The following is a 27,212-nucleotide window of genomic DNA, read 5'->3' as shown; positions in this document are numbered from 1 at the left end:
TTTTCAGACAAATCCTTCCAATAGTTTCTGAGTAATGGTCCGGACAAAATTTCATCTACAGACAGACAGACAGACGGACATGGTGATTCCAATATACCCCCCCTAAACTTCGTTTGCGGGGGGTATAAAAACTGCACCAAAAATGTTAACCTGCTCCAAAAACATTAACCTGGTCATTCTTTTGCTGAAATTGCAGCATCTGAAACTTTTACTTGTACAATGAAACACTCTAGAGGCATCCTCCATGCATGTTTAATCAATACAGGACATAGAGGTACTTAAAAAGAAAACTGCTCCAAAAAACTTAACTTTAACCTGGGACATCGACGCCAAGGGTATTACATAAGCTCCCCCAACTTCGTTGCGGTGAGGTAAAAAAAAAAGTCATCGAGTTTTGTCATTTAAGTAAAGTATTGCAACGTTCAAAATGTCTGCTTCTTCTCTGATGACACTGGACAAAGATACATGTACTGTATACAGGGAAATTTTTGCCCCCGCCTGATTATGTCCCTAACCTTGGTGGGGCGAATTTAAAGGGGCAAATTCAAAGAATACAGTATAATTTCTTAAACAAATCTGTGACTCAGCGAATTTAAAACAGTTAAGGCAAAATTGTTTGCAAATGTAAAAGAGCGAATTTAAAGTGGGGTGAAAATAACCCTGTATACAGTATGCATGCTTTAAAATCATCATTTTATGCAATTTTTTGTACATCTTAGATGAAATCATGCTAACCACTTCTCAGTACTTTGATTATGTGATTTGTAATCACCAGAAGTGCTGGGAAAATGGCCTTCAAAGAGCTATAAAATTATATTGCTGGGCTGTATGAACTGTTAATTACACAAGGGTCAGAAATAACTCATAATTTAAGTACTAAGTATTGTAGATACAACTCTATGTTAAAACACAACACAAACTTAAATTCAAACATTTATTGGCTTAAATAAATGTGTACAATGAACTTCAAGTGGTGATATATTGTTCAAACTCATCTTCTGAATCATCTTTTAGGAAATTTTTCATTCTGAAAGAAAAAAAAAAGATGTTTAAAATGATTTCAAGTTTGTATTTGTCATTCAAACTCAAATTTATCATCTTTGCATATTCAATATTGTCTTGTAACTAATCTGTCTTCTAGTCTTGTAATATTATGTTAACTATGTCAAATCGAGGATGTATGGGGATTTACCCTTTGGCCAGAGTGTATGGACTGTAACGGGAGAGGAGAAAATGCAGCGGACCAGACCGGGATTCGAGCCTGGGCCCCCTGAAACTCTGGTCAGGTGCTCTACCAACTGAGCTATCTGGCCACCGGCGATCGAGCCTGGCTGACCGCCACATTCCTCCCTCCTTAAAGGTCTTTGGCCCTCCAAAGACCCCAACCGAGGCTCATTCTGGTCATGGCACCAAATGTAACGGGAGAGGAGAAAATGCAGCGGACCAGACCGGGATTCGAGCCCGGGCCCCCTGAAACTCTGGTCAGGTGCTCTACCAACTGAGCTATCTGGCCACCGGCGATCGAGCCTGGCTGACCGCCACATTCCTCCCTCCTTAAAGGTCTTTGGCCCTCCAAAGACCCCAACCGAGGCTCATCCTGGTCACGGCACCAAATGTAACGAGAGAGGAGCAAATGCAGTGGACCAGACCGGGATTCGAACCCGGGCCCCCTGAAACTCCGGTCAGGTGCTCTACCAACTGAGCTATCTGGCCACCGGCGATCGAGCCCGGCTGACCGCCACAGGACTATGGAGTAGAACCCAGGGTTGCCCCTTTACACCCTTGATCAGACCTGAATAACAAATTCGTTTCCTGTATAAACAAATTCAATCTTTGTTAACCCAAGTTCAAACAATGATGTTTCAAACTGATGATAAGATTTTTTTTATATGCTACAATGAATTGTAACAATATTTAACCCCTGAACAAGCTGGGTATATGGAAATATGCACCCTGCTTGGTTACAAACAAAACTCATGTTACAAGCTGGATAGGAAATAAGGAAGCCTACAGCCAGCTTGCTAACCAATCAGATCTCGTGTTACAAGCTAGATAAGAAATAATGATCTCAGTTACTCTACCTTTAGGATGTGAGGGAGCTGTGTTAGAGCTTTCTGATATCCCTCCATAAGATCCTCAAAGTCCCCAGGGTCCACTTTAAATTTCTCGAGGGAAGTTTTCCCAGCCTCTTTGGTCATTGTCTTGAAGTGATGGAACTACATAAACCAAGGAATAAACAACTTGATATACATGAAATGTACTGTTAATGTAATTTTCAAACAAGAGGCCCATGGGCCACATCGCTCACCTGAGCACTGTGGCTAGGAAAAACTAGAAATTGGTTTATTATTGAAAAGTTTAAATCCAAAAGTAAACCTTTGAATTATGGTTTTGCTATTCTTGAGAAGATGATTTTTAAAGAATTTTCCTATATATTTGTATGTAAAACTTTGGTCGGCCATTGCCCCGCCCTACCCCCGGGGGTCATGATTTGAACAAACTTGAATCACAACTACCTGAGGATGCTTCCATATAAATATGATCAATTATGGCTTGTTATTCTTGACAAGAAGAATTTTAAGAATTTTCCTATATATTTCTATGTAAAACTTTGGTTGGACATTGTGGCCCTGCCCTACCCCCGGGGGGTCATGATTTGAACATACTTGAATCTACACTACCTGAGGATGTTTCCCCATAAGTTTCATCTTTCCTGGCACAGTGGTTCTTGAGAAGAAGATTTTTAAAACATACCACCAAATTTTTATTAATTCCCAATTATCTCCCCTTGAATGAGGGCGTGGCCCTTCATTTGAACAAACTTGAATCCCCTTCACCTAAGGATGCTTTGTGGCAAGTTTGGTTGAAATTGGCCAAGCAGTTCTTGAGAAGAAGTCGAAAATGTGAAAAGTTTACAGACAGACGGATGACGGACAAAATGCGATCAGAAAAGCTCACTTGAGCCTTCGGCTCAGGTGAGCTAAAAAGCACACAGTGGGTGCATTTCATAGGTACCTATATCTTCCAAGATTTGTTGCTGATTGCACATTGAAATAAGAGGTCACTCAAAAGATAAAGGTAAGTTGTGTACACCACTCAACTGTTTATATTAGGGTTACTGTATAGGGGGAAAATAACTCACGGTGTTAATATTCGCTATATTCACGGTGTTCATATATCCGTGAATTCAAGAAACCGTGAATAAATTTTTCAGTGATCTCCATGTTTTATATGGAAATTTGAGAATAAACCAGGATACCTCTATATAATTGTACGTGCTTTACATGGTCATTTCAGTAATTACGAGTAGTTCAATTATTTTAATTATCACGCTTTACTTTAATTTTAATCTGCAGATAATAACCTGTATTTTTTTAAAAATGCTGTTTTAATAGCCAACGATACATGTTTAGTAAATCAAAACACGTGGGTCATGGTTTTGATTACCAGTGCGTAACTAATGTTACCACGTGTATTTGTTACATGTACCTGTAGTATCATGCATATTAATTTTTATCGACGTTTTAAAAACATTCAAATTACTATCGAGCTTACTGAAGATTTTGGAAGAATATTATTTCGTTGAACTACGTTAACAAATTTATTACCGTCCAGTGGTTTTTCGCCACGATAACGTTAATGTATTGAAGATCTTGGGGTGTACATGCACTCATCGTAATTGCATATATCAAGGACGTTTTATAACTGAACTTGTTTTATTCAATCGTCAATTATTTATTAAAACTAACATTTTTATATTAATCTACCCTGTTGATGTCGTGTACATGTAGCTAAACGGATATAGGCAAGGGAGGTAAATTTTATTTTATATCAATTCCGCGAATACAAGAAACCGCGATCGTGTCAGATGGAAGGAAAACGTGAAAATTACAACCCGTGAAATTAATTCCCTATACAGTAGTTGTGTAACCAGCAGAGCATTGTAAGAGCTGTCCTCTCCTTTCTGAGTACATTTTGAGTCCCATATTAACCCATTTCTGACTTTTCTCTGTAGCAGTGTAAGAGCTGTCCCCTCCTTTCTGAGATCTAGATTATGTGTCCCATATTAACCTGTATCTGACCTACCTCTTTCCTCTATAGCAGTGTAAGAGTTGCCCCTCCTTTCTGAGATCTAGATTATGAGTCCCATACTAACCTGCATCCGACTTACCTCTTTTCTCTGTAGCAGTGCAAGAGCTGTCCCCTCCTTTCTGAGTAGATTATGTGTCCCATATTAACCCATATCTGACCTACCTCTTTCCTCTGTAGCAGTGTAAGAGCTGTCCCCTCCTTTCTGAGATCTAGATTATGTGTCCCATATTAACCCGTATCTGACCTACCTCTTTTCTCTGTAGCAGTGTAAGAGCTGTCCCCTCCTTTCCGGCCCGAGCCGTTCTTCCCACTCTGTGTATGTAGGTTTTTATGTAGGGGGGTGGATCATAAGAAATCACAAACTCCACATTGTCTATATCTATACCTCGTGCCATGGCATCAGAGCATATCAGACTGTAAAATATAGAAGTATCATGACCTAATTTAAGCTACAACTGAGCAGGGTTAAAATCCCTTATAGAAACCTATTTTTCAAACACAAATTTGTTCAATGCAAAAGGAATAAGATGTGTTATAATGTTTTGAACCCATCATTCAGTTAACAACTCTCATAAAATCTCTATCATATCAATTCAAACAGATGTGTTATTGTTTCATTGTGAGTGAGTTTTTTTCGTTTGTTCAGTACGGTTTTTTTCCAGTCCACTTACATATCAATGTCTCCATTTTGGAATTTGCGTAAGATTTTACTCCTGCGGGAGGCCAGCAGTTTAGACGTGATTTCTGCTACACTTATATGTCCGTAAAGCTTCAGCAGGTGATACAACCTGAAGAAAACATTTCTATCAATTTATTTCAAGAATGAAATATCATTTTAAACATTTTATCAGTCATAGACACATCCAATTTCTGATACAGCTGAGCATAAGGAATATGGATCAGAGATTTAACACAATCTGACAGAAACAGCAGGTTCTAACGTGTAAAGATCAGCAATTACATTTAGCTGAGATTTGAGACAGTAAGGTGTACAGAGTATAGATCAGCCAATAAACTCACCTGAGATTTGAGACAGTAGGGTGTACAGAGTATAGATCAGCCAATAAACTCACCTGAGATTTGAGACAGTAGGGTGTACAGAGTATAGATCAGCCAATAAACTCACCTGAGATTTGAGACAGTAAGGTGTACAGAGTATAGATCAGCCAATAACTCACCTGAGATTTGAGACAGCAGGTTAAGCAGTGTGTGACTCATCTGGGATTTGAGACACAAGCGTGTATAGTGTATTTCTCATCTGAGATTTGAGATAGCAGATAAAGCAGCGTGTGACTCACCTGAGATTTGAGACAGGAAGGTGTACTGTACAGTGTGTGACTCACCTATGAGTAGACTCTACACTGTTGGTAAAACAGAGGATGTGTCTGTATTTGAGATTGTGTAAGAAGTGAAGTATTGCTAAAGGCTTCTCTGTGGCATCTACCTCCACTGTGTATTCCTGTCAATAGAAACATAACAAATTACAGAAAATCATAACTAGTAGCTGTACTTATGACGCATGAAGGGTAAAAAAAATATAGCTCTATTTACTATTGTTATGTATAATACTATATCTTCTTCTCAAAAACTACTGAGAAAATTGAAACAAAAAATGATGTACCTTACCAGCCTTTAATTAGGGGACCAGCACTCGAACCTTTTTTTTTATTATTTCAAATGAAAGAAAGCTTTCATTTCATGGGAGAGTAAGCCCCATTTTTTAATTCAAGGAAAATAAGAGAATTCATACAATTAAGGGAACAAGACCTATTCTAAAATAGCTCTTGTGAATTGTGTAAGTTTGCTATATAAATTCAAACAAGAGGCCCATGGGCCACATCGCTCACCTGAGCACCAAGGGTAGGACTAGTATAAAATGGCTTTTTATTGTAAAGTTTAAATCCAAAAGTAGTCCCATGACCAATCATGGATTTGCTATTTTTTAGAAAATGATTGAGAAGAAGATTTTTAAAGAATTTTCCTATATATTTCTATGTAAAACTTTGGTCGGCCATTTTGGCCCCGCTCTACCCCCGGGGGTCATGATTTGAACAAACTTGAATCTACACTACATGAGCATGCTTCCATATAAATATGATAAATAATGGCTTTGTCATTCTTGAGAAGAAGATTTTTAAAGAATTTTCCTATATATCTCTATGTAAAACCTTGGTCGGCCATTTTGGCCCCACCCTACCCCCGGGGGTCAAGATTTGAACAAACTTGATTCTACACTACCTGAGCATGCTTCCATATAAATATGATGAATTATGGCTTTGTCATTCTTGAGAAGAATTAAGATTTTTAAAGAATTTTCCTATATATTTCTATGTAAAACCTTGGTCGGCCATTTTGGCCCCGCCCTACCCCCGGGGGTCATGATTTGAACAAACTTGAATCTACACTACCTGAGCATGCTTCCATATAAATATGATGAATTATGGCTTTGTCATTCTTGAGAAGAAGATTTTTAAAGAATTTTCCTATATATTTCTATGTAAAACTTTGGTCGGCCATTTTGGCCCCGCCCTACCCCCCGGGGTCATGAATTGAACAAACTTGAATCTACACTACCTGAACATGCTTCCATATATATATGATGAATTATGGCTTTGTCATTCTTGAGAAGAAGATTTTTAAAGAATTTTCCTATATATTTCTATGTAAAACTTTGGTACGCCATTTTGGCCCCGCTCTACCCCCGGGGGTCATGATTTGAACAAACTTGAATCTACACTACCTGAACATGCTTCCATATAAATATGATGAATAATGGCTTTGTCATTCTTGAGAAGAAGATTTTTAAAGAATTTTCCTATATATTTCTATGTAAAACATTGGTCGGCCATTTTGGCCCCGCCCTTACCTGGGGGGTCATGATTTGAACAAACTTGAATCTACACTACATGAGCATGCTCCCATATAAATATGATGAATTATGGCTTTGTCATTCTTGAGAAGAAGATTTTTAAAGAATTTTCCTATATATTTCTATGTAAAACTTTGGTCGGCCATTTTGGCCCCGCCCTACCCCCGGGGGTCATGATTTGAACAAACTTGAATCTACACTACCTGAGGATGCTTCCCCATAAGTTTCATCTCTCCTGGCACAGTGGTTCTTGAGAAGAAGATTTTTAAAATATACCACTAAATTTTCATTAATTCCCAATTATCTCCCCTTGAATAAGGGCGTGGCCCTTCATTTGAACAAACTTGAATCCCCTTCACCCAAGGATACTTTGTGGCAAGTTTGGTTGAAATTGGCCCAGCGGTTCTTGAGAAGAAGTCGAAAATGTGAAAAGTTTACAGACAGACAGACAGACAGACAGACGGACGGACGGACGCCGGACAAAATGTGATCAGAAAAGCTCACTTGAGCCTTCGGCTCAGGTGAGCTAATAAACGCAAAGGGAAAAAAATACCATACTGTGGGAGAATTCACACTAAGATTAAAAATAAAGATTTCTTACTTTTAATCCAATCGGAGTTGTGTATTTTCCTACAAAATGACCCTTGACCTCTCTTCCTGCCTCATTCAATCTGTCATGGATTGCCTCCCCTTCATCTAATGTTTCCACTGGTAACTTTGATTGAGGAGTACTGTCCACTACCGATGTAAACAGTCGCGGCTGGAAGAGATTCAGCTGTTGAAGTTTCTCGGGGTTCTGTGATAGCGTGGCAGAAAATAGCAGTTTCTGAAGCTGAAAGTTAACATTGAAAAGATAGCATAATCTGGTGGCTCTTGTTTAACAAGTAAAAGTATACAACAGTATACAAGAAATGCTTTTATTTGAATCTGAAGCAATCTTGTTCAAGAGTCTTTGAAATTGATTAAGAGGTGTAAAAATCCATTTTAAACTTGACCTTAAAAGGTGAATGTCAAGGTCAGTATTCAAAATTTCATAATTAGTAATATACAGTTATTGACTGGGTATGAGGGCAACATATGATTTGTTGGACCTGAAGGTGAAAATGTTGCCCGAGGCCGCAGGCCAAGGGCAACATTTTCATCTTCAGGTCCAACAAATCATATGTTGCCCGAATCCTAGTCTATAACTGTTTTGTTATACCCTTCACTGCTCACTTAAGATTGATCAATTTTATCAATACACGCTAAACTATCAATTATTTTATATGGAAAATTATGGCTTCTTCAGTAAATATAAACATCAAGCTGAGAAAGAACAAAATCAATTATAAGTCTATTATATCACAAAAATTATTTATCACAAAACATACTCTTCCCTTCTACCTTACCTTGCTGTTAGCAACAACTCTTAATAGCTCTTAACTTCGGCTATTTTCGCGTCACCGATATTGAACGATGATTATTAGTTGTGACGTAACAGACAGGTGACGTTGAGGTCTAACAATTCTTATGTAAGACCGGTCAATAGTGAAATTGTTAGACCGACGTAATAAACATTTCTTTTGTTGGACTTTTTATTAGTAAGAAATATATAGAAGGATATTTATAAGGGTATAACAATATTTGTTTACACCCATTCTCATTATAAGGGCTCAAATAATGTCGCCTCATTTTCATTTAGAAGAAACACCACTGATGTAATTTTTAAATCAACATTATAAATAGTCATATAACAATGAATAAGAATTCATATAATTATCGATCTGAAAGGGTATTTAAGGAGTTCCAAATTCAAATATAGTAGCCTATTTGAAATGTACGTTACTGTCGCCGAGGCAAATATTATGCTGAATCCCCTCTGTGTAATATATAGTTTTGATTCTCAAGTAAAAATTTTCTGATAAGTTTTACCTTGTATCATATATATTTCTTTTCATAACAATAAATACATTTTCTTTGTGATAATAAATAATTTTTATTGTGCAATGTCCCTGTCGCTTAATTCTATTTTAACCACATTACAAGCAAACACAAAGATTATACACCTGATAGTTTTGTTCTCCTTTATTTATTGATGGGCTAAATTTGAAATTTCAAAGTTAATTACTCCTACTTAGATAATGTAACATGAAATTGAACAATTTGAGCAACTTTTATAAATATGTTTACGGAATGAAAGACATTTTCAATCGTAGAGATAAGAAATAAATGTACGCTACCTATATTCTTCCATTAAGAATATATATTTTAAAAGTAGAAACTATGAGACGACTCTGAATAAGCAACCCCTTGTATACTGTAAACTGGCAAAGACGTTTTGCTCAACACAATTAAAAATTATTTTTTACATGAAAAGTGATCATTTGAAATGTACGTTACTGAAATTACGTTACCATGAAATTCGAATTAAGTGAATCTCGCACGAATTTTCATGTATTCTCATACTTTCACACACTCGAATGTGTACACAAAGGAAAGTTTCAAAGGTTGGAGGTCGGCTAAATCCCAAAATTAATGAAAAGAAACGTTTCTGCAGAGGAAAAAAAATATATTAAGGTCAATTACATGTAATATAATTTTGATACCTGGTATATATTTCTGAATACGAAACCTGTATGATGCATTTCTTATGATATGCAAGTTCAAATAGTATCAATATTTTGCGTGTCTAACGTACGCTTTTTTGGAAGAGAATTGATTTTCATATTTGAAATGTACGTTACGTATGGTAACGTACATTTTGCGTATTTCTAACTGACATTTTTTTTTATCTAGTCAATGAATTGCGTTTACACGAGCGAAACAAAATTATCGTTACAATCCATTTGACAACTGACCACATAAATCCATCTAAATGCACCCCCAATCCTCGTAAATGTGGTAGACTGTTACCACATGCTAGAAAATTTATTTCTAAGTGTCTTAAATTCATCTTTGGCAACCTTTTTGCAGTTTGTTTACTTTTAATATGCGATTTTTAGTCAATATTAATTTAATTGTTGTTGATAATTTAAAACAAGGTATGCATAGGCTTATAATTGGTAAAAAAAAAACAAAACAAAACAAAAACAAAAAGAAACAAAACAAACTAGAACTGTCCAAACGGGACAAAATACCCCCCGCTGGGTTTTTCAGAAGTAAGTTTTTCCATAATAAAGATATGTATCAAAAAACGAATTATGAAATTTTTATTCCAGTGACCTTGAACTTCCCCAAATTACCTTGGGTTAAGGTCATGACACTCCCTTGAGTCATGGGCAATCTTTGAGTGAAATGAGAACCTACTAAGTTTATCCATAAGAAAGATATGGACCGGACACAAATTATGAAATTTTTCTTCCAGTGACCTTGAACTTCCCCAAATGACCTTGGGTCAATGTCATGACACACTCTTGGGTCATGGGCAATCTTTGTGTGAAATAAAAACCTACCAAGTTTATCCATAAGAAAGATATGGACCGGACACGAATTATGAAATTTTTCTATCAGTGACCTTGAACTTCCCCAAATGACCTTGGGTCAAGGTCATGACACACTCTTGGGTCATGGGCAATCTTTCAGTGAAATGAGAACCTACCAAGTTTATCCATAAGAAAGATATGGACCGGACACGAATTATGAAATTTTTCTACCAGTGACCTTGAACTTCTCCAAATGACCTTGGGTCAAGGTCATGACACACCCTTGGGTCATGGGCAATCTTTGTGTGAAATGAGAACCTACCAAGTTTATCCATCAGAAAGATATGGACCGGACACAAATTATGAAATTTTCTTCCAGTGACCTTGAACTTTCCCAAATGACCTTGGGTCAAGGTCATGACACATCCTTGGGTCATGGGCAATCTTTGTGTGAAATGAGAACCTACCAAGTTTATCTATAAAAGATATGTATCAAACATAATTTATGAAATTTTTCTTCCAGTGACCTTGAACTTTCCCAAATGACCTTGGGTCAAGGTCATGACACACCTTTGGGTCATGGGCAATCTTTGTGTGAAATGAGAACCTACCAAGTTTATCCATAAGAAAGATATGGACCGGACACGAATTATGAAATTTTTCTTCCAGTGACCTTGAAGTTTCCCAAATGACCTTGGGTCAAGGTCATGACACATCCTTAGGTCATGGGCAATCTTTGTGTGGAGTAGTAGATTCTAGTGTCCCTCTGTAAGAAAGATATGGACACGATTGCACAGACAGACGGACGGACAGATGGACAGCTAGACAGACGGACAAGGTGATTCCTATATACCCCCCCAAACTTCGTTTGCGGGGGGTATAATAAACGTCTTGGTCACGTACATTTCAAATACTGAAAGGCACACAATACTCAGTTTTGTTTGAATCATTGCATTTTGGGTTATATTTTTCCAGATCTGCTGAAAAGCACGTATGTTTGTGTTTTGACAAACGATGTTGCAACATTATATACTAAATGAAATTGTTAACAAGACTGTCGATGGATATATTCGGAATAGATTTATGTTAAGTTTCAATGGCCAAACACGAGCATTTGTTAGATCATAGCAAAATACGTCTGACACTTATTTTTTTTTTGTCTGTATCCTTACACACAGGTGGAAGTAACTAGGCTACGACCGGTGTCAATTTCAGCGAAACAGCACAAAAGAATGGTAATGAACTGAGGTGGAGGGGACTCCCCAATAACATGTGAAATGAACGTTACTGAAGTGACGTGACATTTATGTAGTTGATGACAAATAACCTTGTTTGTTACATTATGATTTCTTATATTACTGCGTTAAAACGCTTCATTGAAATGGTTTTTATGTCAATAATTGCTTTTTTTTCAATATTTTCTTATTACTAATTTACATATTATTACAAGCTTGAAATGTATGTAACCTACTCATATTCTGAGGCAATCGTGTCTTTATAGTGGTGATTGACATATAACACAATGTGATTACATAGAGAATCTTTTTTGGAATAAACTGAAACAAAATGATGAATTTTTAGATGAATTTTAAGCTTTTTATTAAACAGAAATATATCTTGAAATGTACGTTATATTTACGTAGTTTTCTAAATCGGCATGGATATATGTTAAAAAAGACAGTAACTACAAAATAGAATTTTACTACATGTACATGTTAAGTTCCAATATCTATAGAAAATAAAAAGATTCCAAACTGATTGCTCTAAACAAAACAGAGAGAAGAATTTAAAGCATATATTTAAAAAAATGTTTTTATACATCTGGATCAAAAAGTAACCTTTGTTTTTTTGAAAGGAAAAATCAAACGCACGTTCGTATGCCGAGAAAATATGTTGCTTCACAGAGTTGGTAGGATGTGCTGGTGTTAAGATGAGATATTCTACTTGTGATTTTAATGACTACATTTTTTTTGACATATTTTTTTGGACATTGAAGAAAGAGTAACGTACATTTCAAGCTACATTTCTGAATAAAATCACCCTCTACTTTACCGTCTTGTCATTATTCCATGTATTAAAATTTGATGAAAAAAATCTGGAAACAAAATCTTCACATACTGTCTTTCTAAGGTAATTGATAGAAAAATTGTTATCTTGAACTTCATTTTTTAAAAAATCAGTGAGGCATTTGTGCCCTTATATTGAGAATGGGTGTTATTTAATATTACAGGAAACCTTTGAAATAAATGAAATGACTTTTGTGCTCAAAGTTGCTTTGCTATGCTAACTGCTGTGATAATAAACTGTCAGTTTTACTTAAAAGGTTTTCATAATTCTTTACTTACTGGCATTTGATGTTTACTGGTGCTGAAAAAAACAAAATACAATCAACAAAAGCCACTCATAATGTGAAGCCACAGAAAAACAGCTGTGTTCTCTCTTTAATTCTATATATAAGTCAAATGACTACTTCAATTTAAATAATTTATCCATCATATGAAATAGTATCTGTTTACATAAGTTATATAAATGTTATCTAAGAATCTGCAATAAGGTAAGATTGAAATGACTGACTTGTAGACATTGAGTGAAGTTGGTGCCTCTCGACCTCCGGTAAACACAGCATTCTCGACATGACTTAACCAGTCCTGTTTAACGTGCTCCATGATTCTATCTGCTTCATCAATAACCTATAAACAGTACAATGTGCTACATCATAAATCTGTAAATAGATAAGTCTGCTTCATCGATAGTCCATAAGTAATTACACATACCAGAAACCTGAGATCTGCTAGACTGAATCCTAAAGTTTTGTTGATGTGGTCCACAAGGCGTCCCGGTGTAGCCACCACTATATCCACTCTACTCTCTAATCCCCCAAGCCTGCAAGACAGAGATCTTATATTCTGAGGCATCAAACACAAAACAGCACCCTCCTTTCCCAACCCTCCCATCTCAAGGGACTCAACCTTCCCATCCCAAGGGACTCAATCTTCCCCTCCCAAGGGACTCAATCTTCCCCTCCCAAAGGACTCCACTTTCCAATCCAAAGGGATTCCACTTTCCCTTCCCAAGGGACTTAACCCTCCAATAACAAGGGGACTCCACCTTCCAATAACAAGGGGACTCCACCTTCCAATAACAAGGGACTCCACTTTTCCTTCCCAAAGGGACTCTGTCCTCCCCTCCCAATCATTCCCATGATGAAATCACACTATAAGACCCCTTTCCAGGTCATCAAGGGGTAAGTCATTCCTTCACTGAGAGTAGCCAATATACATGTATACTTTACAATAAATCTTCAGCTTAATATAGATACACCAATGTACATGAGAAATAAAGTTTATGTTTTGTACTTACTGTTGCTTTACTAGGGCATGCTGTTCCACAATAAATTGTTTTTGTCCAACAATCATTCCAACCTAGACAAAACATGTATCAAATATCACACCTTAAACCACTATACAAATTGTGTCTATAGATTGTTTTGAAAACCTTAACACCCTATACAAATTGTATCTATAGATTGTTCTGTACAGATTCTTTCGATTGTTCTGTAAATCTGGACCCTCTATACAACTCCCCATCTCACCTTTAGATTTGTCCCCTTGGTGTACTGCTGGAACACTTTATACACTTGTGCAGCTAGATCCCTCACTGGTAAAACCACCAGTGCTCGTACTCGACACAATGTCCGGCTTTTCAAAGACTGCAGAAATAAATACATAATTTAAACCTCAAGCCAAAACAAGAAGCCATTGGGCCACATTGCTCACCTAAGCACTGGCTAGGAAAAAAAGAAAAATTAGTTAAAAAGCTTTAATGCATAAATATCCTGACTAATAAAGGGAGGTTATGACAAACAAATTTTAATCTGCACTAAGGATGCCTACATATTTCTCTGACTAATTGTGGCTTTTTTTCTTTAAATTTGAACTTTCATTGTGCTCCCATCCCAATCCCCAGGGTCAGTATTTGATTCAGAACAAATCTGAATCTACACTACTGGTGGATGCTTCCAAAGGAGTTGATCCATACATCGCAGGTTCAAATCCAACTGACCTGTGGGATCTGTCAGGTGATCCCACCTCTTAGGCTTTTAGAGGTACATGTAAGTGTTTGTCTTCCTTGCAATCATTTTGTTTTATTGGACTTTTGAAGAGGAAAACTTGCCCTCTTCATATTTTAAAGACACCAATATAGAATATCAACATATACTTGAATGTACAATGAGTAGAAAATATCACACCTATTTAGAATATCAACATTTACCTATAAAACAATATTTAACATACCTGTACAATAGGTAGAACATAAGCCAGTGTCTTGCCGCTACCTGTGGGGGCGGACACGCAGATATCAGGTGGCCTCTGAGCAGCCCTACCCAGCACGAAACCGTTCTGTACAGTGTGTAGGATCTCAGGAATAACTTGTATCTGGACTATAAAATAAACGTCATTCAAGGCATCACCATCATTATACATTTATTGACTGCCACCACAGGAACCATGCATTTATTACCCCAAAGATCTAAGCTGTTTGGCCTGAAGTCACAAGGCAAATAATCTGGTTTGAAGGTTCTTTAAAATGCATATTTCCCAATAGCATGCAGTCAAGAATTTATTTTATAGTTACCTTTCTCTTGCTGTAATGACATCTTTCATGTTTGCAATGGATGTTAATGTCATTTAACTTATTTATTTATGATTTCACTGTGTAATCAATAAAGTCTTACCAAAAAACCACAATCCCCTAAACAGGGGATATATGTCATTTTTCTGGAGAAATACACACTTGCTCATCAATACTTTGTAGTTAGTTTTGTCTGCTCAGTGCACAGGGGCAGAGAAGAAGATTTTCCATAAAACAATACATTTCCACTACATAATCTATAGACCACCCATCTTCCTTTCACCTGAACCCTTACCCAGGGACCATGAAATTCACAATTTTGGAAGAGGTACTCTTGCTCATATAAACCATGCATCTATTTTATCTGATTAATATACAGAGGTAGTGAAGACGATTTTTGGAGAATTTATGTATTTTCACCATACGATGAGTCGGATCTTGGGAGCACCACCTAACTCCTGATCTATGACCCTGAAGCCATGGATTTCACATTATAGTAGACTAATCAATGCTTATTACAAACAGTTGTCACAACAACAGTATGGAAGCTTGATGTCCAGAAATAATGAAGATTTTATAAAACTGCATTAATTTTGATGGTTTCAGCTTCATCCTTCACAACCAAGGGTCATAAAGGTGACATCTAAAATTTTTGTTCCCCTTCACCCATCATGTAGATACATACTTTTTCTAAAATTGATTGAAATTGGTTCAGTAGTTTGTAAGTTCTGTAGTCGATACAATGACCTTGTCAGCAGATACAATTGATCATTGAGTCAAATGATGATTGAATTCATACTAATTGTTAGTTCATTAGTTATACACTGAATTGACAACAGATTTTTCCGTTACTTCCTGATCATGACAAGGAGCACACAGCGGGTGTGATCGGTCTGCAGGGGATGCTCACTCCTTCGTGGCACCTGATCCCACCTCTGATGTTTTGGAGGTTCACGTTTTCTCTGCTCCTGCTTTGTATTGTTTTATGGACTTTAAATTTTGAATACTGTTGGTTATCTCCATATGTTTCATTCCAGAGAAGCAGAAAATGCTCCAATGTTGACATGAAGGATGACACATTACAGGCAATGCATGACGATGGATAAAAACAGGAATCAATACATCACCCCAGTGACTCAGCCCATCTTAAAAAAAAATGCCATACCTGGGAAGAAATATTCAATCTGATTCTCCTTGAGGTTTCTATGAATCTGTGGGTCAAGGCCTTTGAACTCTGACACAGGAGTCGTTTTTTGCTTTAGATCTGAGGCAATCACACTTGGGCTGGCTAGCCAGTCTGGTAACACACGGCTAACCTTTACCATGGTCAATAAAGAAATCAAAATCAAATTCTTGTTTGTTTTAATTTACATCATGGACATTTGGTCATGTTGATTCTTACAATAAGAAATGAATTTAATATTTGATATACAACACTTTAGAACTAAAGATTTCAAAATCTGAGAAACATTATCTGTGAGATGCTTTCATTTGTTTGAATTTTTCTTTGTTTTTCTTCTTTCTTTTTTTTTTAATATTTACACTGAATAGACTCAGATAATTATAATTATATATAATTACCCTTTTTCAACACCATCAATAAAAAAGCATACCTTTTCAGTTGACCTTGTTTTGTAATTCCCTAGTACTGTAAAGCCCCCCACATCATGTGATCCTTCCTGGTCCTCCACACTAAGTAAAGACCCCCCTCTCTCCTCTTCCTGACTCTCTGGTCTCGCACCACTATTATCCGTGTTGTTTAACATTACGTGTGTGGAGTCTGGAGTTATTGCCCCTTGGTAGTCTGTAGAAAAACTGTCATTGTCTTCAGTCTTCTCATTATTCTCGTATGACTCGTCAAGAAACTTCATCTTCTTCTTTTGAAACACCCGATCATCTTCTTTATCATCATCATCACTGTCATCACATTCTAAAGCTATAGATTTCTGACCTGACTGAGGTTCCTTAGGACTAGACTTTAATGCCTTTTTATGCGAAAGTTTTTTCTTTTTAGATTTTTCAGCTGGTCTCTTCCTGTCTGTTTCTTTTCTTGTGACATTCTCTATGGCTTTTTCAGTTCCGCGCTGCTTCTTCCTTGCATCAGCATCAGCTTTTAGTTTCTTCAGAATTAAATCTGCTCGGCTTTCTGTTTGCACCTTTTCTTTTTCATCACCTGTGTATCTAGGAAAAGAAAAGTTTCAGTTTCATTAATTCGAGCACTTTTTTGGCTAATATTAATTTGTAATATTCTGCCTAACAAAATATTTTTTCCTGAACATTTCTGTCTTCTTCTTTTTTTTAAATTTTATTGGGGGACGTAATATTCAAAATAAAATAGTTGATCTCTTGTAAAGATCATGTAATGAGCGAATTCTACACAGATATAGTCACCTATAAGTATCATGTATTTCTCAAGATTAGCAACCGGAATAAATTCTGAATCCATGTTAAATGAATTTTACAACTTAGATGACTATCCTGGAATCTCAGCCCCATTGTTGACTTTACAATGAAAACTAAATTGATTAAATCATTAAGCAAAGCCTGGGCGAAGAGAAAATTCCGACTAATGCACATTCATTCATCAGAATTTTTTTCCTCAGTAACTCTGGACTCATAATGCATCATTTGTTAAAGCTATGTTCTCGCAAGAATAGCAGCAAAAGTTCAATTTAAAGTTAACACGCCTTGATTTAATGGATAAATATTAAAGGTAAATAGTAAACGGAATGCTCTTCATTCACTTTCAGCACTGTTGGGCTTCTTTTTGGAAATGTAACTTATATACGACATCATGTGATATCAAAGTCTAGATGCAACAAATGTCACGTGCGGCTTGATGAGCCCGATCTATTAAAGTTATAACAAAAGAAATATCTGCACTCGCCTTAACGGTCACACTGTCAATATATTAGCAAAAAAAGCTGCACTCATCATTTGATCCAAATGAATTTTTTTCTGCATTTACTTGTGGTCTTTAATGAAATACATCTCCAAATATACAATGTTATCACGTTCTCACAGAAAAGAAAGAGCTAAGAATAAATTCAAAAGATATTTATGATAAGCCCCATTTTGAGTTTTGATATCTACATTATAAGTGATGCTAAAATAAATTGTGGGTGTAATAAGCCTCCTTAAAGCATATTTGTTTCACTTCTGGTGATCAAGACAATCAGAGAATATGGATGCCAGAATTTACTCTATCCACGTGTGTGTTTTCTTTGTCTTTGAACGACTTCTATACAGAACTGATAGCACATGCTCAAATTTTACATTTCTAGCATATGAAATATAAATGAAAAAAATACCTTGTAATGGCAAATAATGCCATTCTTAAGAAAATTATGTACAAAACACTTTAAGGAGACTTCATCACATCTTCTGCATGGGCGCAACCATCTTTATTGCGAACTGTGGGTATAAATCAACCAATCCGCATGCAACAAATCGCATCGATGTAAACTTCCTGTTATGACACACGTAGAAGATGGTAAGATGTCTGAAACTCTTATCAAACATCTGTCAAGTTACCACCCGATATGACGACTGGCAGAGGAAAAACTGTTCTAACAAGATGCCGCTCCCTTCCCTTCTTCTTCTTCTAGTATTTATCACTGGCGCTGCAGTGGCCTATCTAACGCTGTCATCATATGGTCTACTTTCACTTTTCTCAAAGAAACAGATCGGAACAACAACACAGGAGGCGCATGATACTTCGCTTGTTTTTCGAGTTAGACAACAACAAATGCCAACAAAAGGTGAAGTACATCTGTTAGTGATTTCTTTGCGTATTTACATGTACGTTGTATGACGTGTACAAAACAGTCATTTTCCAGTAAGGCCACAAATTAAACTGTTTCACGGTTACTGCAGTAGGGTGAATTCACGGGTAACCCGAATTACCGAAATGCCCCTGGTTTACCGAAATGCCCATGGAAATTACCGAAATGCCCCCTAAAACTACCGAAATGCCCCTTGTATTATATTCAAATAGGCATTTAATGATAATTTATGATAAATTTTATTAATAAAACTGTGTATTTTGAACACAAATGTGAAAAAATGCCTTTAACAGTCCAGTCCAATACGAAAAATCGTAATGTTACTAAAAATTGTAATATTACCAGACATTGTAATATTACAGAATATCGTAATATTATTCTTATATTACTATTTTTTGTAATATAGTTAAATTACGAAAACTCGTAATATAGCAAGTTGTGAGAGACTATATTACGAGTTTTCGTAATGTAAGACAAAATTAAGCATTGAAAGAAACTGAATGATGTTAAGGAAAGTATGACGTCAGAAATACATTATGCCCCAATGGTACTAGTATCACATGGTCATTTCGGTCAGTGACGTCTATCGAAAAGTATGAAAATGCAAGAAGAAAGTAACAATAGTAATGGGTGAGTGAAAATTTTGTTTTATTATTCTTTTATAAGAATTTTCCCAGGGATGGGAACAATTTTCCATAAAACTTCAATGTATCCTCAAACTTGTCACAGTGTTCTATAACCCCCGAATTCCCTATATTTTTCCCGAAGTCTACCCTAAAAATCAGACCCTCATCTCCAACAACGAGATGTTACGGGGTATAACTTGTACAACTTTCACTAGGCTCTGACTCTGCATGCACTTGGATCAAATGCATCAAAACAAAGAAAATGCATGCATATCCACGATGATTTGATGAAACCAGAGACATATAATCTCTGATGAAACATAACAAGGAGGTTGTATCAGAAAAAAGGGAAGTAACTCTTAGAAGAGTTAGAAATTGCTTATATTACGAATTTTAGTAATATTACGATTTTTCGTATTGGACTGGACTGTTTAATTCGCTCAAATATTTGTGACAACTAAGAGCGATAACTCTTGCAACATTGTTGTCCGTTGTTGTAATATCATTTTATGATTTAATGATTCCTTTTCTTTTTTTTTCTCTCTCTCTCTCTCTCCACTTAAAAGTTTAAATTAATTAATTTAAATTATTCGGCATGTAAATTGACATCATTCAGAAAATAGTTCTGCTAATATGAAAACAAAATTAATTACATTGCTTTCATTTGTTTTAAAAATATATAAATATATATATATATAAGTGTACAGTTTTCCTCGATATTGTGCATGTGTGTTCATTTTGATATATTTACATTTACAAATGTTTTCCTTTATACAACACTACTGAAAGCAAGCGTTTTTATAACTGTATAAAGACAGGTTCGGGGTCAAGAGGTCATAGATGTTCGTATGGATAAATGTTCGACGAAATTTCTCTGTGACATCATAAAGGGTCGACGCACGGTCAGTGGATTACATACATGCCGTTGGGTTTGAAAAATAATGCATTTCACAAAAGTCACAATCAGGCAAGTTTAAAGTATGAATAAGTCACAAATGTAAATATAAGTAATAAGGTATCATTTTTGGAGTGTTAAAATTAATTAATTAAAATTCCGAAGTTATGATTAGAGTTACCTGCCCCTTTTTGAATACCGATCCCGACACTTCAAATCACGGATATGAAATCACGGAAGAACTTTATTGCACTAGAAGCAGTTAAAATTTAATTACAAACATTCAGTTAAAAAAATAAAAACGAATGGCAAATCTAAAACAACTTGTCGAATAATGATTTAAAATGTCAATTATATCAGCTTTTGTCATTATTCATTTATTGTCACAGACGAGGTAGAGACCCTTGTTACGGTAATCATGTTAATTACGGCCAATTATGGCCAAGCCCTGCTCTGTCCCAACCATTTGTAATAATTGTCCTTTGGTTTCTAGATCACGGAAAGCGTCGATTACCCAGTTGGCATAAGGCACTTTTACACTTGAGAAATACTTGTGGAGATAAAAAAAAATGTGACCTCTTGTTCGCGAAAATAAATCGTCGCGGATTAGTTCTCTAACGGTCAGTCACGAATAAAAAATGACGCGTATAATAATTGGTTTACAGTATTGGGATGTAAAACGGGTTGGCACATGATCAAATCTTCCATAAAGCCCTTCGGGCTTTATGGGATTTGATCACGTGACCAACCAGTTTTACATCCCAATAAAACTTAAAAAATGATACCTTATTTCTTAAAAAATAATTTAACCGTTAAGAAATATATCAAAAAATATTTTGATTAAATATTAAGTTGGGTAGCATTAGCTAGGTATTAACTAACCGGCAATGAATTTTTTTTTTTCTCGAGATTTAACAACGAATTTTAAATGAGTTATATAAATGATCGATGAGTAAGCATTACAAAAATTATATTCACGTAAAAAAAAACAAACAAACAAATCTTCGACAGTAATATAAAATTTGAAACAATAATATAGTTCTTTTTCGAATATGACATTGAGATAGATCAACTACAAATACCAGAGTTATCTCTCTTAGATAAACACACCTTTTTGAACAAAAAAAACACATTTGTAATTTTTTTTTTATTTCTGAGTTTAAAATATATATAATAAACTCACTACCTTTCATATTAATCAAAGTATTTAAGTTTTTAAAGGGCATTTCGGTAGTTTTACGGGGCATTTCGGTAATTTCCAGGGGCATTTCGGTAATTCGAGGTACCGGTGAATTCACCATGCATTGGATACCCTTGTACTTCAGCAAGTTCTAGCAATATCACTACTGACAGAAAATTATCAAAATGGAGTTTAACATTTAGTTTGAGATTAAAATATCAATTTGGGACACAATTATATGCCCTCTATTGAGAAAATATCCTCAAAAATCGAGTTTTTAGTGATAACCCAAAATTCACCATGGATTGGACATTGTTTACCATGCATCGGACAGACGGTATTTTGACCAGAAAAACATACCTTTATCAAAGTGCTTTAAAATGCTTGATATGGATATATTTTTATCTTTTATCTAAGAAATAACCCTCAACTTAAATTCAATTGACGATATCGTTGCACAAATGTAGAACGATTCAAGAGACCTCAGTCTGCCTTAGAAATGCTTTAAAATGCTTTAAAATGCTTATAATGCGGTAATTTGCACCCTTTTTTCATGGTTTATCATACTCTGGTTTGTAGAAATAAATTGAGTCAAATTCCAGACGTCATATATCGATAACTTGTATTTTGACTGAAAATATAGAGTTTTTATTTTCCTTTTCCGCAAAAAAACAGCTATCAGCTGGGTTCTGTATGAAAATGGTAGTACTTACCATTGCATCGAAAGTGTCGGATGCATGGTTAATTTGTGTCAGATGTACGGAGAAATTAACATACTAGTGAAAACCAGCTCTATAAAGAATTATACGAACATTGAATTGAAATTTCTTTAAAATTTATGTAAAATTACCAATCTCTGACTTTATTTACCAAAGTCTGACTTGTTCCACTGAAGTCGAATTTTAAGAACGATAACTCTAAAATCGCAAAATCATAAATTTCTGGTTATTCCCCTTTGATGATGTAAAATATGACGTAACTTCAAGGTCATTCTCGGGGTATTTTTATCAAAACATGATAATAACAATCGGTATCATTAAAAAATTTAAATCTTCAGCTTCTAGACAGATCGAAACAAATAAATACACGGAACTCTTAACTTGAAAGAGAATTTATTGTCTCAAGTTGTTGGAAGCAAGGTATGTGTCCGATGCATGGTGAATTCACCCTACTGCTCTTTTACAGGGCAAAATGATATAGTTTGGTGAAATATGACGTAAAAGTAATTGTTTAATATACGTCATTTAATAATCTGTCAACAAAAACTTCGCCAAACAGTATTATTTTGCCCTGCAAAAGAGTAGTACTGCAGTTACCGTGAAGGGGCTAATTAATCTTTAGATTCTCACCCGAATTTGCTAAAAAATTGGGGTGGATGGGCGGATTTTATTTTTTTTATATATATATAATTGAAAGTATCAACAAAACATGGACTCTTCGTACACATTTATTTAAATATATGTTAATGCTAATATGAATGGATTTTATTGTTTTCATATTCTTTTAATAAATATCTACAGATAGTTCTTGTTTTAAAAAATTAAATATTTAGAGTTTAATTAACAAATAATCAAGTACACATATACAGCACATGCCAAACAAAATGAGGTGCAGATTCTAATAAATTGTGCATGCATGACTTCTCATCGCCTTTCCCCAAATATCTTTTAGTTTTACCAACAAATCCTTAATTCTGTTTTGTGTAAAATATCACCGATTTCCACCTTCCTCAAAAACTCTATCATTCTTGATACTAAAATAACATGTTCAACATTAAAATAGGTCATGTTTGCAAAATCTATAAAATATCCTACTGAAAAAGCCTAGGCCTGAACAGTTTTAAGATTAAACATTTCCTTAGCTTATTCTCTAAAGTCTGTTTTATTTTTTTTTAATGCAAAATCACGTACAGCTGGAAATCGTTAAAAGTTGACTGAACAGGTGTCATTTTCCTTGTCTATTTTTACTCATTTAAAATCTCTCTAAGACTTGCTCATGCCAGTAAAGATATATCTAGATGTGTGGATGCTACTTTTTCTTCTCTACTTTCTCTATACTGACAAATTATGTTTTCCTTACATATTAAACTGCTTTTATTGTTGATTTTTCTCCATTCTTCACATGGTTATTTTGCTATAAATAGCGACACACATCTTTTAATACAGACGGGAGATAACTCTTAAACTTTGATCCAAATTCTTGCTGAATAAAAATACATAAAAACACTTTTAACACTCAAAAATCAAAATAAAAAACACCGAGGCGCCGGCAGGATACTTGGAGAGGGGCGGGCGAGGATGAGAATCTAAAGATTAATTTTATCTGGCCTAACAAATCTGTTTTTAAATTCTCTGCTTAATCGCAACCCACATGTTTGCATTTTCCAATTTTGTTGTTGTATATTTTATATTACAAAGCCTTTTAAATAAGTGGTACCAAATTTCCAAAAAGAAGATGTCAGTCAGTCCAGTAATAAAGTATTTGTAAATGTTATATGAGTTAAAAAATGGTTGATATACTTTTGTTTTCCTCAGCAGACATCCAGAAGGAGGCAGTGTCAGCTATGAATCTAGCTTTAGATATGGAGGCACAAGGAAAATATGAGAAAGCCAGGAAACTTTATCACCACGCTCTTAAACTGGATCCCAATCATGTAGAAATCCTCACTGCTTTTGGAGAATATCTGGAAAAGTTCGAACAGGATCTGCTTCGTGCTAATCACATGTATAGTAAAGCACTGGCATTGAGTCCAGAATACACTAAAGCCCTGAACAACAAACAGCGAATCTTACCTATTGTAGAAGAAATTGATCAAAGGCGATTCAATATGATAGACAAAAAACTCAATCTGTTTGTGAAAATTCCCCAAAATAACCCAGGTTTAAGGAGAGCCAAAAAGGAATCCTATTTCTCTCACATTTATCACACAAATGCAATTGAGGGAAACACCCTGACTCTAATGCAAACAAGAGCAATTGTTGAAACAAGAATAGCAGTTGGAGGGAAAAGTTTAGCTGAACAAAATGAAGTGTTAGGACTTGATGCAGCTTTAAGTTACATAAACAATACACTGCTTGGTCGTGTTGGTTCCATTACCCTCAAAGATTTACTGAATATTCACAAGAGGGTTCTGGGATATGTTGACCCGACAGAGGCAGGGGTTCTACGAGATACTCAAGTGTACGTGGGGGAATTTAAACCGCCAGAGGCAGCGGCACTTCCGAGCCTAATGGATGATTTTGTTGAGTGGTTAAATAACGAAGACACTGTTAAGTTACATCCCGTGGAGTATGCAGCTTTAGCACACTATAAGTTAGTTATTATTCATCCTTTTTACGATGGAAACGGAAGGACCTCCAGGTTGTTGATGAATCTCATTCTCATGCAAGCGGGTTTTCCGCCAGTGACGATTAAGGTGGAGGACCGCCTTCAGTATTACGAGACTCTAGAGATGGCTAATGCTGGCGACGTGCGGCCATTTATACGATTTATCGCAGACTGTACTGAGGAAGCTCTGGATCATTTCCTCCTGTCAGCTTCCGGCTCCAGTGCTCTGTTCAAACAATTAAATGGTACACGAAAAAATGTCATCTCCTCCAAAGACGAGTTATGACAACAGAAACTTTTAATTTGTTTTATTTTGTTTATTTATTTATATTTGTTACTGTTGTTGTGCAATTATTTATATATTTTTTTTAATGTTGTATGTTTTACAAAGTATCCATCAATTTCTTGTCTCTAACGTGTACAAGTGCTGATAGCCTGAAGATAAGGTATACATAGAAACAGATTTTTCTTTTTTCAAAACTCAAATACTCAGTATCTCTGCGTGAATATATAAGGTGCTTATCTCAGTAAAGCAATCTGTTTTTTAAACATTAAAATGCTTTCTTTGTTTGTTGTTACTGGAATGAACGGAAGCAGCTGTTGCAGAAAAAATACATAACCCGCGTAAGCGGGTTATGTAAATTTTTTATGCAGTAGCTGCGACCGTTCATTCCAGTAACAACAAACAAAGAAAGACATTTTATTGTTTATATTTATATCTGTTTAAATTATCATTTTAATTAGGATTAAAAATATTAATTATTGTGTTAATGATGCGAACGTCTTTGTATGTTTCATTGATGGAACGGCCACTGATCAAGAAATCTGTACAGGTGATATGCCTAATGTAGTTTATGCAGGGATGAACGCAATGGGTTTTCTGAAGAAATAAAGAAGAAAATATTCAGTGGATGTAAATATAGTTGAATAAAGCAACTATCTTTTTGACCAAGCCACACAACTTAATGAAAGTTTGGAAATTTAATTTTACAGTTAAATGTGCTTTGTGAAAACATTCATTCTTACAACAAGAAGTACACATAGCTTCCTTACTGTTTTTTGGAATATTGTCAAGAGTCTATTATTTTTCAAACACATTTAAAGTTTTGTAAATTGACTTCAAATGAAGGAAATGTTGAAAAATTTGATGTTAACTCAATCTGATTAAAATCAGATCCTTTGATCCGCTCACATAGATCGCTACACAAGGCCTTGTTTAGTGATCTATGTGAGTGGATCAAAGGATCTGATTTTAATCAGATTGATGTTAACTTTAATGTGTGGAAGATAAGAAAATTTTTTTGTGGTATGTTTCTTTATTCATGTACTGCATTTCTGGGATAAAAGTTTACACATGAATATCTGTAGTTACAGAATGTAACCAACTGATCCTTTCAATATACACGACAATAAAGCATACCGAAATCTTTTTTTCACATTAGCACATGAAGATATTTAGTCCCTTTTAATGTATTTAGAATCCTCTCTTGTTCAAATAAGCATATATGACTTATTGAATCTCATGTGGGAAAAGAGACACATGTATGTCATAGTGAATGTTTATTGGAAAAAAAAAATTACGATGTGATTTGATTTGAGATATTTGAAATAAAAAACAAATTTTCTTACAAGTTGCAACTTACCAATCCTATCAGGTACTGATAAATCCTACCATTGGTTTCCAACTAAATTACAAATTTATCTAATATCTAAAATTCCTGTACTGTAGTGATTTACAATCGAATACAGTAGTAACGTTGCATTCCTATACAGTGAAACATACGGCGATAATGAACAGTATTCAAGATCAAAAGTCCAGTGAATAGGGCTGGGTATTGGCCCGAGATTTCGTATTGCGATATATTGCGATATTTTAAACTGTATTGCAATATGTATTGCAATATCTTCAATGTAATTTAAATGGCATTTTCTTACAACATTTACATTAATTTACATGCAGAATGTACATAACTATGATAAGTAACCAACACAGGAAAAAATCTTGTTGATTTCATTATAAGTTATGCTCTGAAATGTTCCCACAAAACAACTTCTGTCCTACCGTCTGGCTTAATAACAAACTTTCATAAGTCCATTTTTAGATTTAATGTTAAAATTCCTTAATCTAAGTATATCGCCAATATATTGATATTACAAAATCGTATTGCGATACGATGTTTTTTTATCATTGTATTGCAATATATTGAAATATCGATATTATTGCCCAGCCCTACCAGTGAACCATACGAAATAGGAGCAGAGCAAACACTGACCTCTTACACATTAGATGTGGGATCAGGTACCATGGAGGAGTGAGCATCCCCTGTCGACTTGTCACACCTGCTGTGTGCTCCTTGTCATGATCAGGAAATAACGGAAAAATCCGTTGTCAATTTAGTGTATAA

General features: G+C 35.4%; 2 protein-coding genes and 1 non-coding gene across 3 annotated transcripts; 1 reads left to right on the top strand and 2 right to left on the bottom strand.

Moving 5' to 3' along the window:
- Positions 1–920: 920 nt before the first annotated feature.
- Positions 921–18,430, bottom strand: LOC134265859 (ATP-dependent RNA helicase DDX51-like). The gene is made up of 15 exons (XM_062748084.1): positions 18,306–18,430; positions 16,608–17,175; positions 16,160–16,310; positions 14,658–14,803; positions 13,955–14,071; positions 13,723–13,784; positions 13,137–13,245; positions 12,937–13,052; positions 12,708–12,729; positions 7,563–7,793; positions 5,436–5,551; positions 4,764–4,880; positions 4,341–4,506; positions 2,082–2,216; positions 921–1,027 (listed from the first exon to the last, which is right to left on the bottom strand). Exons 1-15 carry the CDS (start codon positions 18,326–18,328, stop codon positions 1,004–1,006), a joined length of 2,103 nt encoding a protein of 700 aa, XP_062604068.1. The 5' UTR covers positions 18,329–18,430; the 3' UTR covers positions 921–1,003.
- On the bottom strand, positions 1,641–1,713 carry Trnas-gga (transfer RNA serine (anticodon GGA)). The gene has a single exon. It is a non-coding gene; the product is annotated as a tRNA-Ser (tRNA).
- On the top strand, positions 18,412–26,438 carry LOC134265861 (protein adenylyltransferase FICD-like). The gene is made up of 2 exons (XM_062748087.1): positions 18,412–18,755; positions 24,018–26,438. Exons 1-2 carry the CDS (start codon positions 18,485–18,487, stop codon positions 25,091–25,093), a joined length of 1,347 nt encoding a protein of 448 aa, XP_062604071.1. The 5' UTR covers positions 18,412–18,484; the 3' UTR covers positions 25,094–26,438.
- Positions 26,439–27,212: the final 774 nt, after the last annotated feature.

This window comes from Saccostrea cucullata, unplaced genomic scaffold (assembly GCF_032062105.1).
Source record: "Saccostrea cucullata isolate Sc308-1 unplaced genomic scaffold, CSIRO_AGI_Scuc_v1 ctg609, whole genome shotgun sequence".
NCBI classification, from domain to species: domain Eukaryota; kingdom Metazoa; phylum Mollusca; class Bivalvia; order Ostreida; family Ostreidae; genus Saccostrea; species Saccostrea cuccullata.
Note: the sequence above shows the minus strand (reverse complement) of the source record. Positions and strands in the feature narration are given on the sequence as shown.

Coding starts and splice junctions, on each gene's coding strand:
- LOC134265859 (XM_062748084.1), bottom strand. CDS start 18,328: ATGGCATTATTTGCCATTACAAG. Junction 13,246..13,722: donor CATGCCCTAGTAAAGCAACA/GTAAGTACAAAA, acceptor TCTGTCTTGCAG/GCTTGGGGGATTAGAGAGTA. Junction 7,794..12,707: donor CCAGTAAACATCAAATGCCA/GTAAGTAAAGAA, acceptor GTTAACTTTCAG/CTTCAGAAACTGCTATTTTC.
- LOC134265861 (XM_062748087.1), top strand. CDS start 18,485: ATGGTAAGATGTCTGAAACTCTTATCAAACATCTGTCAAGTTACCACC. Junction 18,756..24,017: donor ACAACAAATGCCAACAAAAG/GTGAAGTACATC, acceptor TTTCCTCAGCAG/ACATCCAGAAGGAGGCAGTG.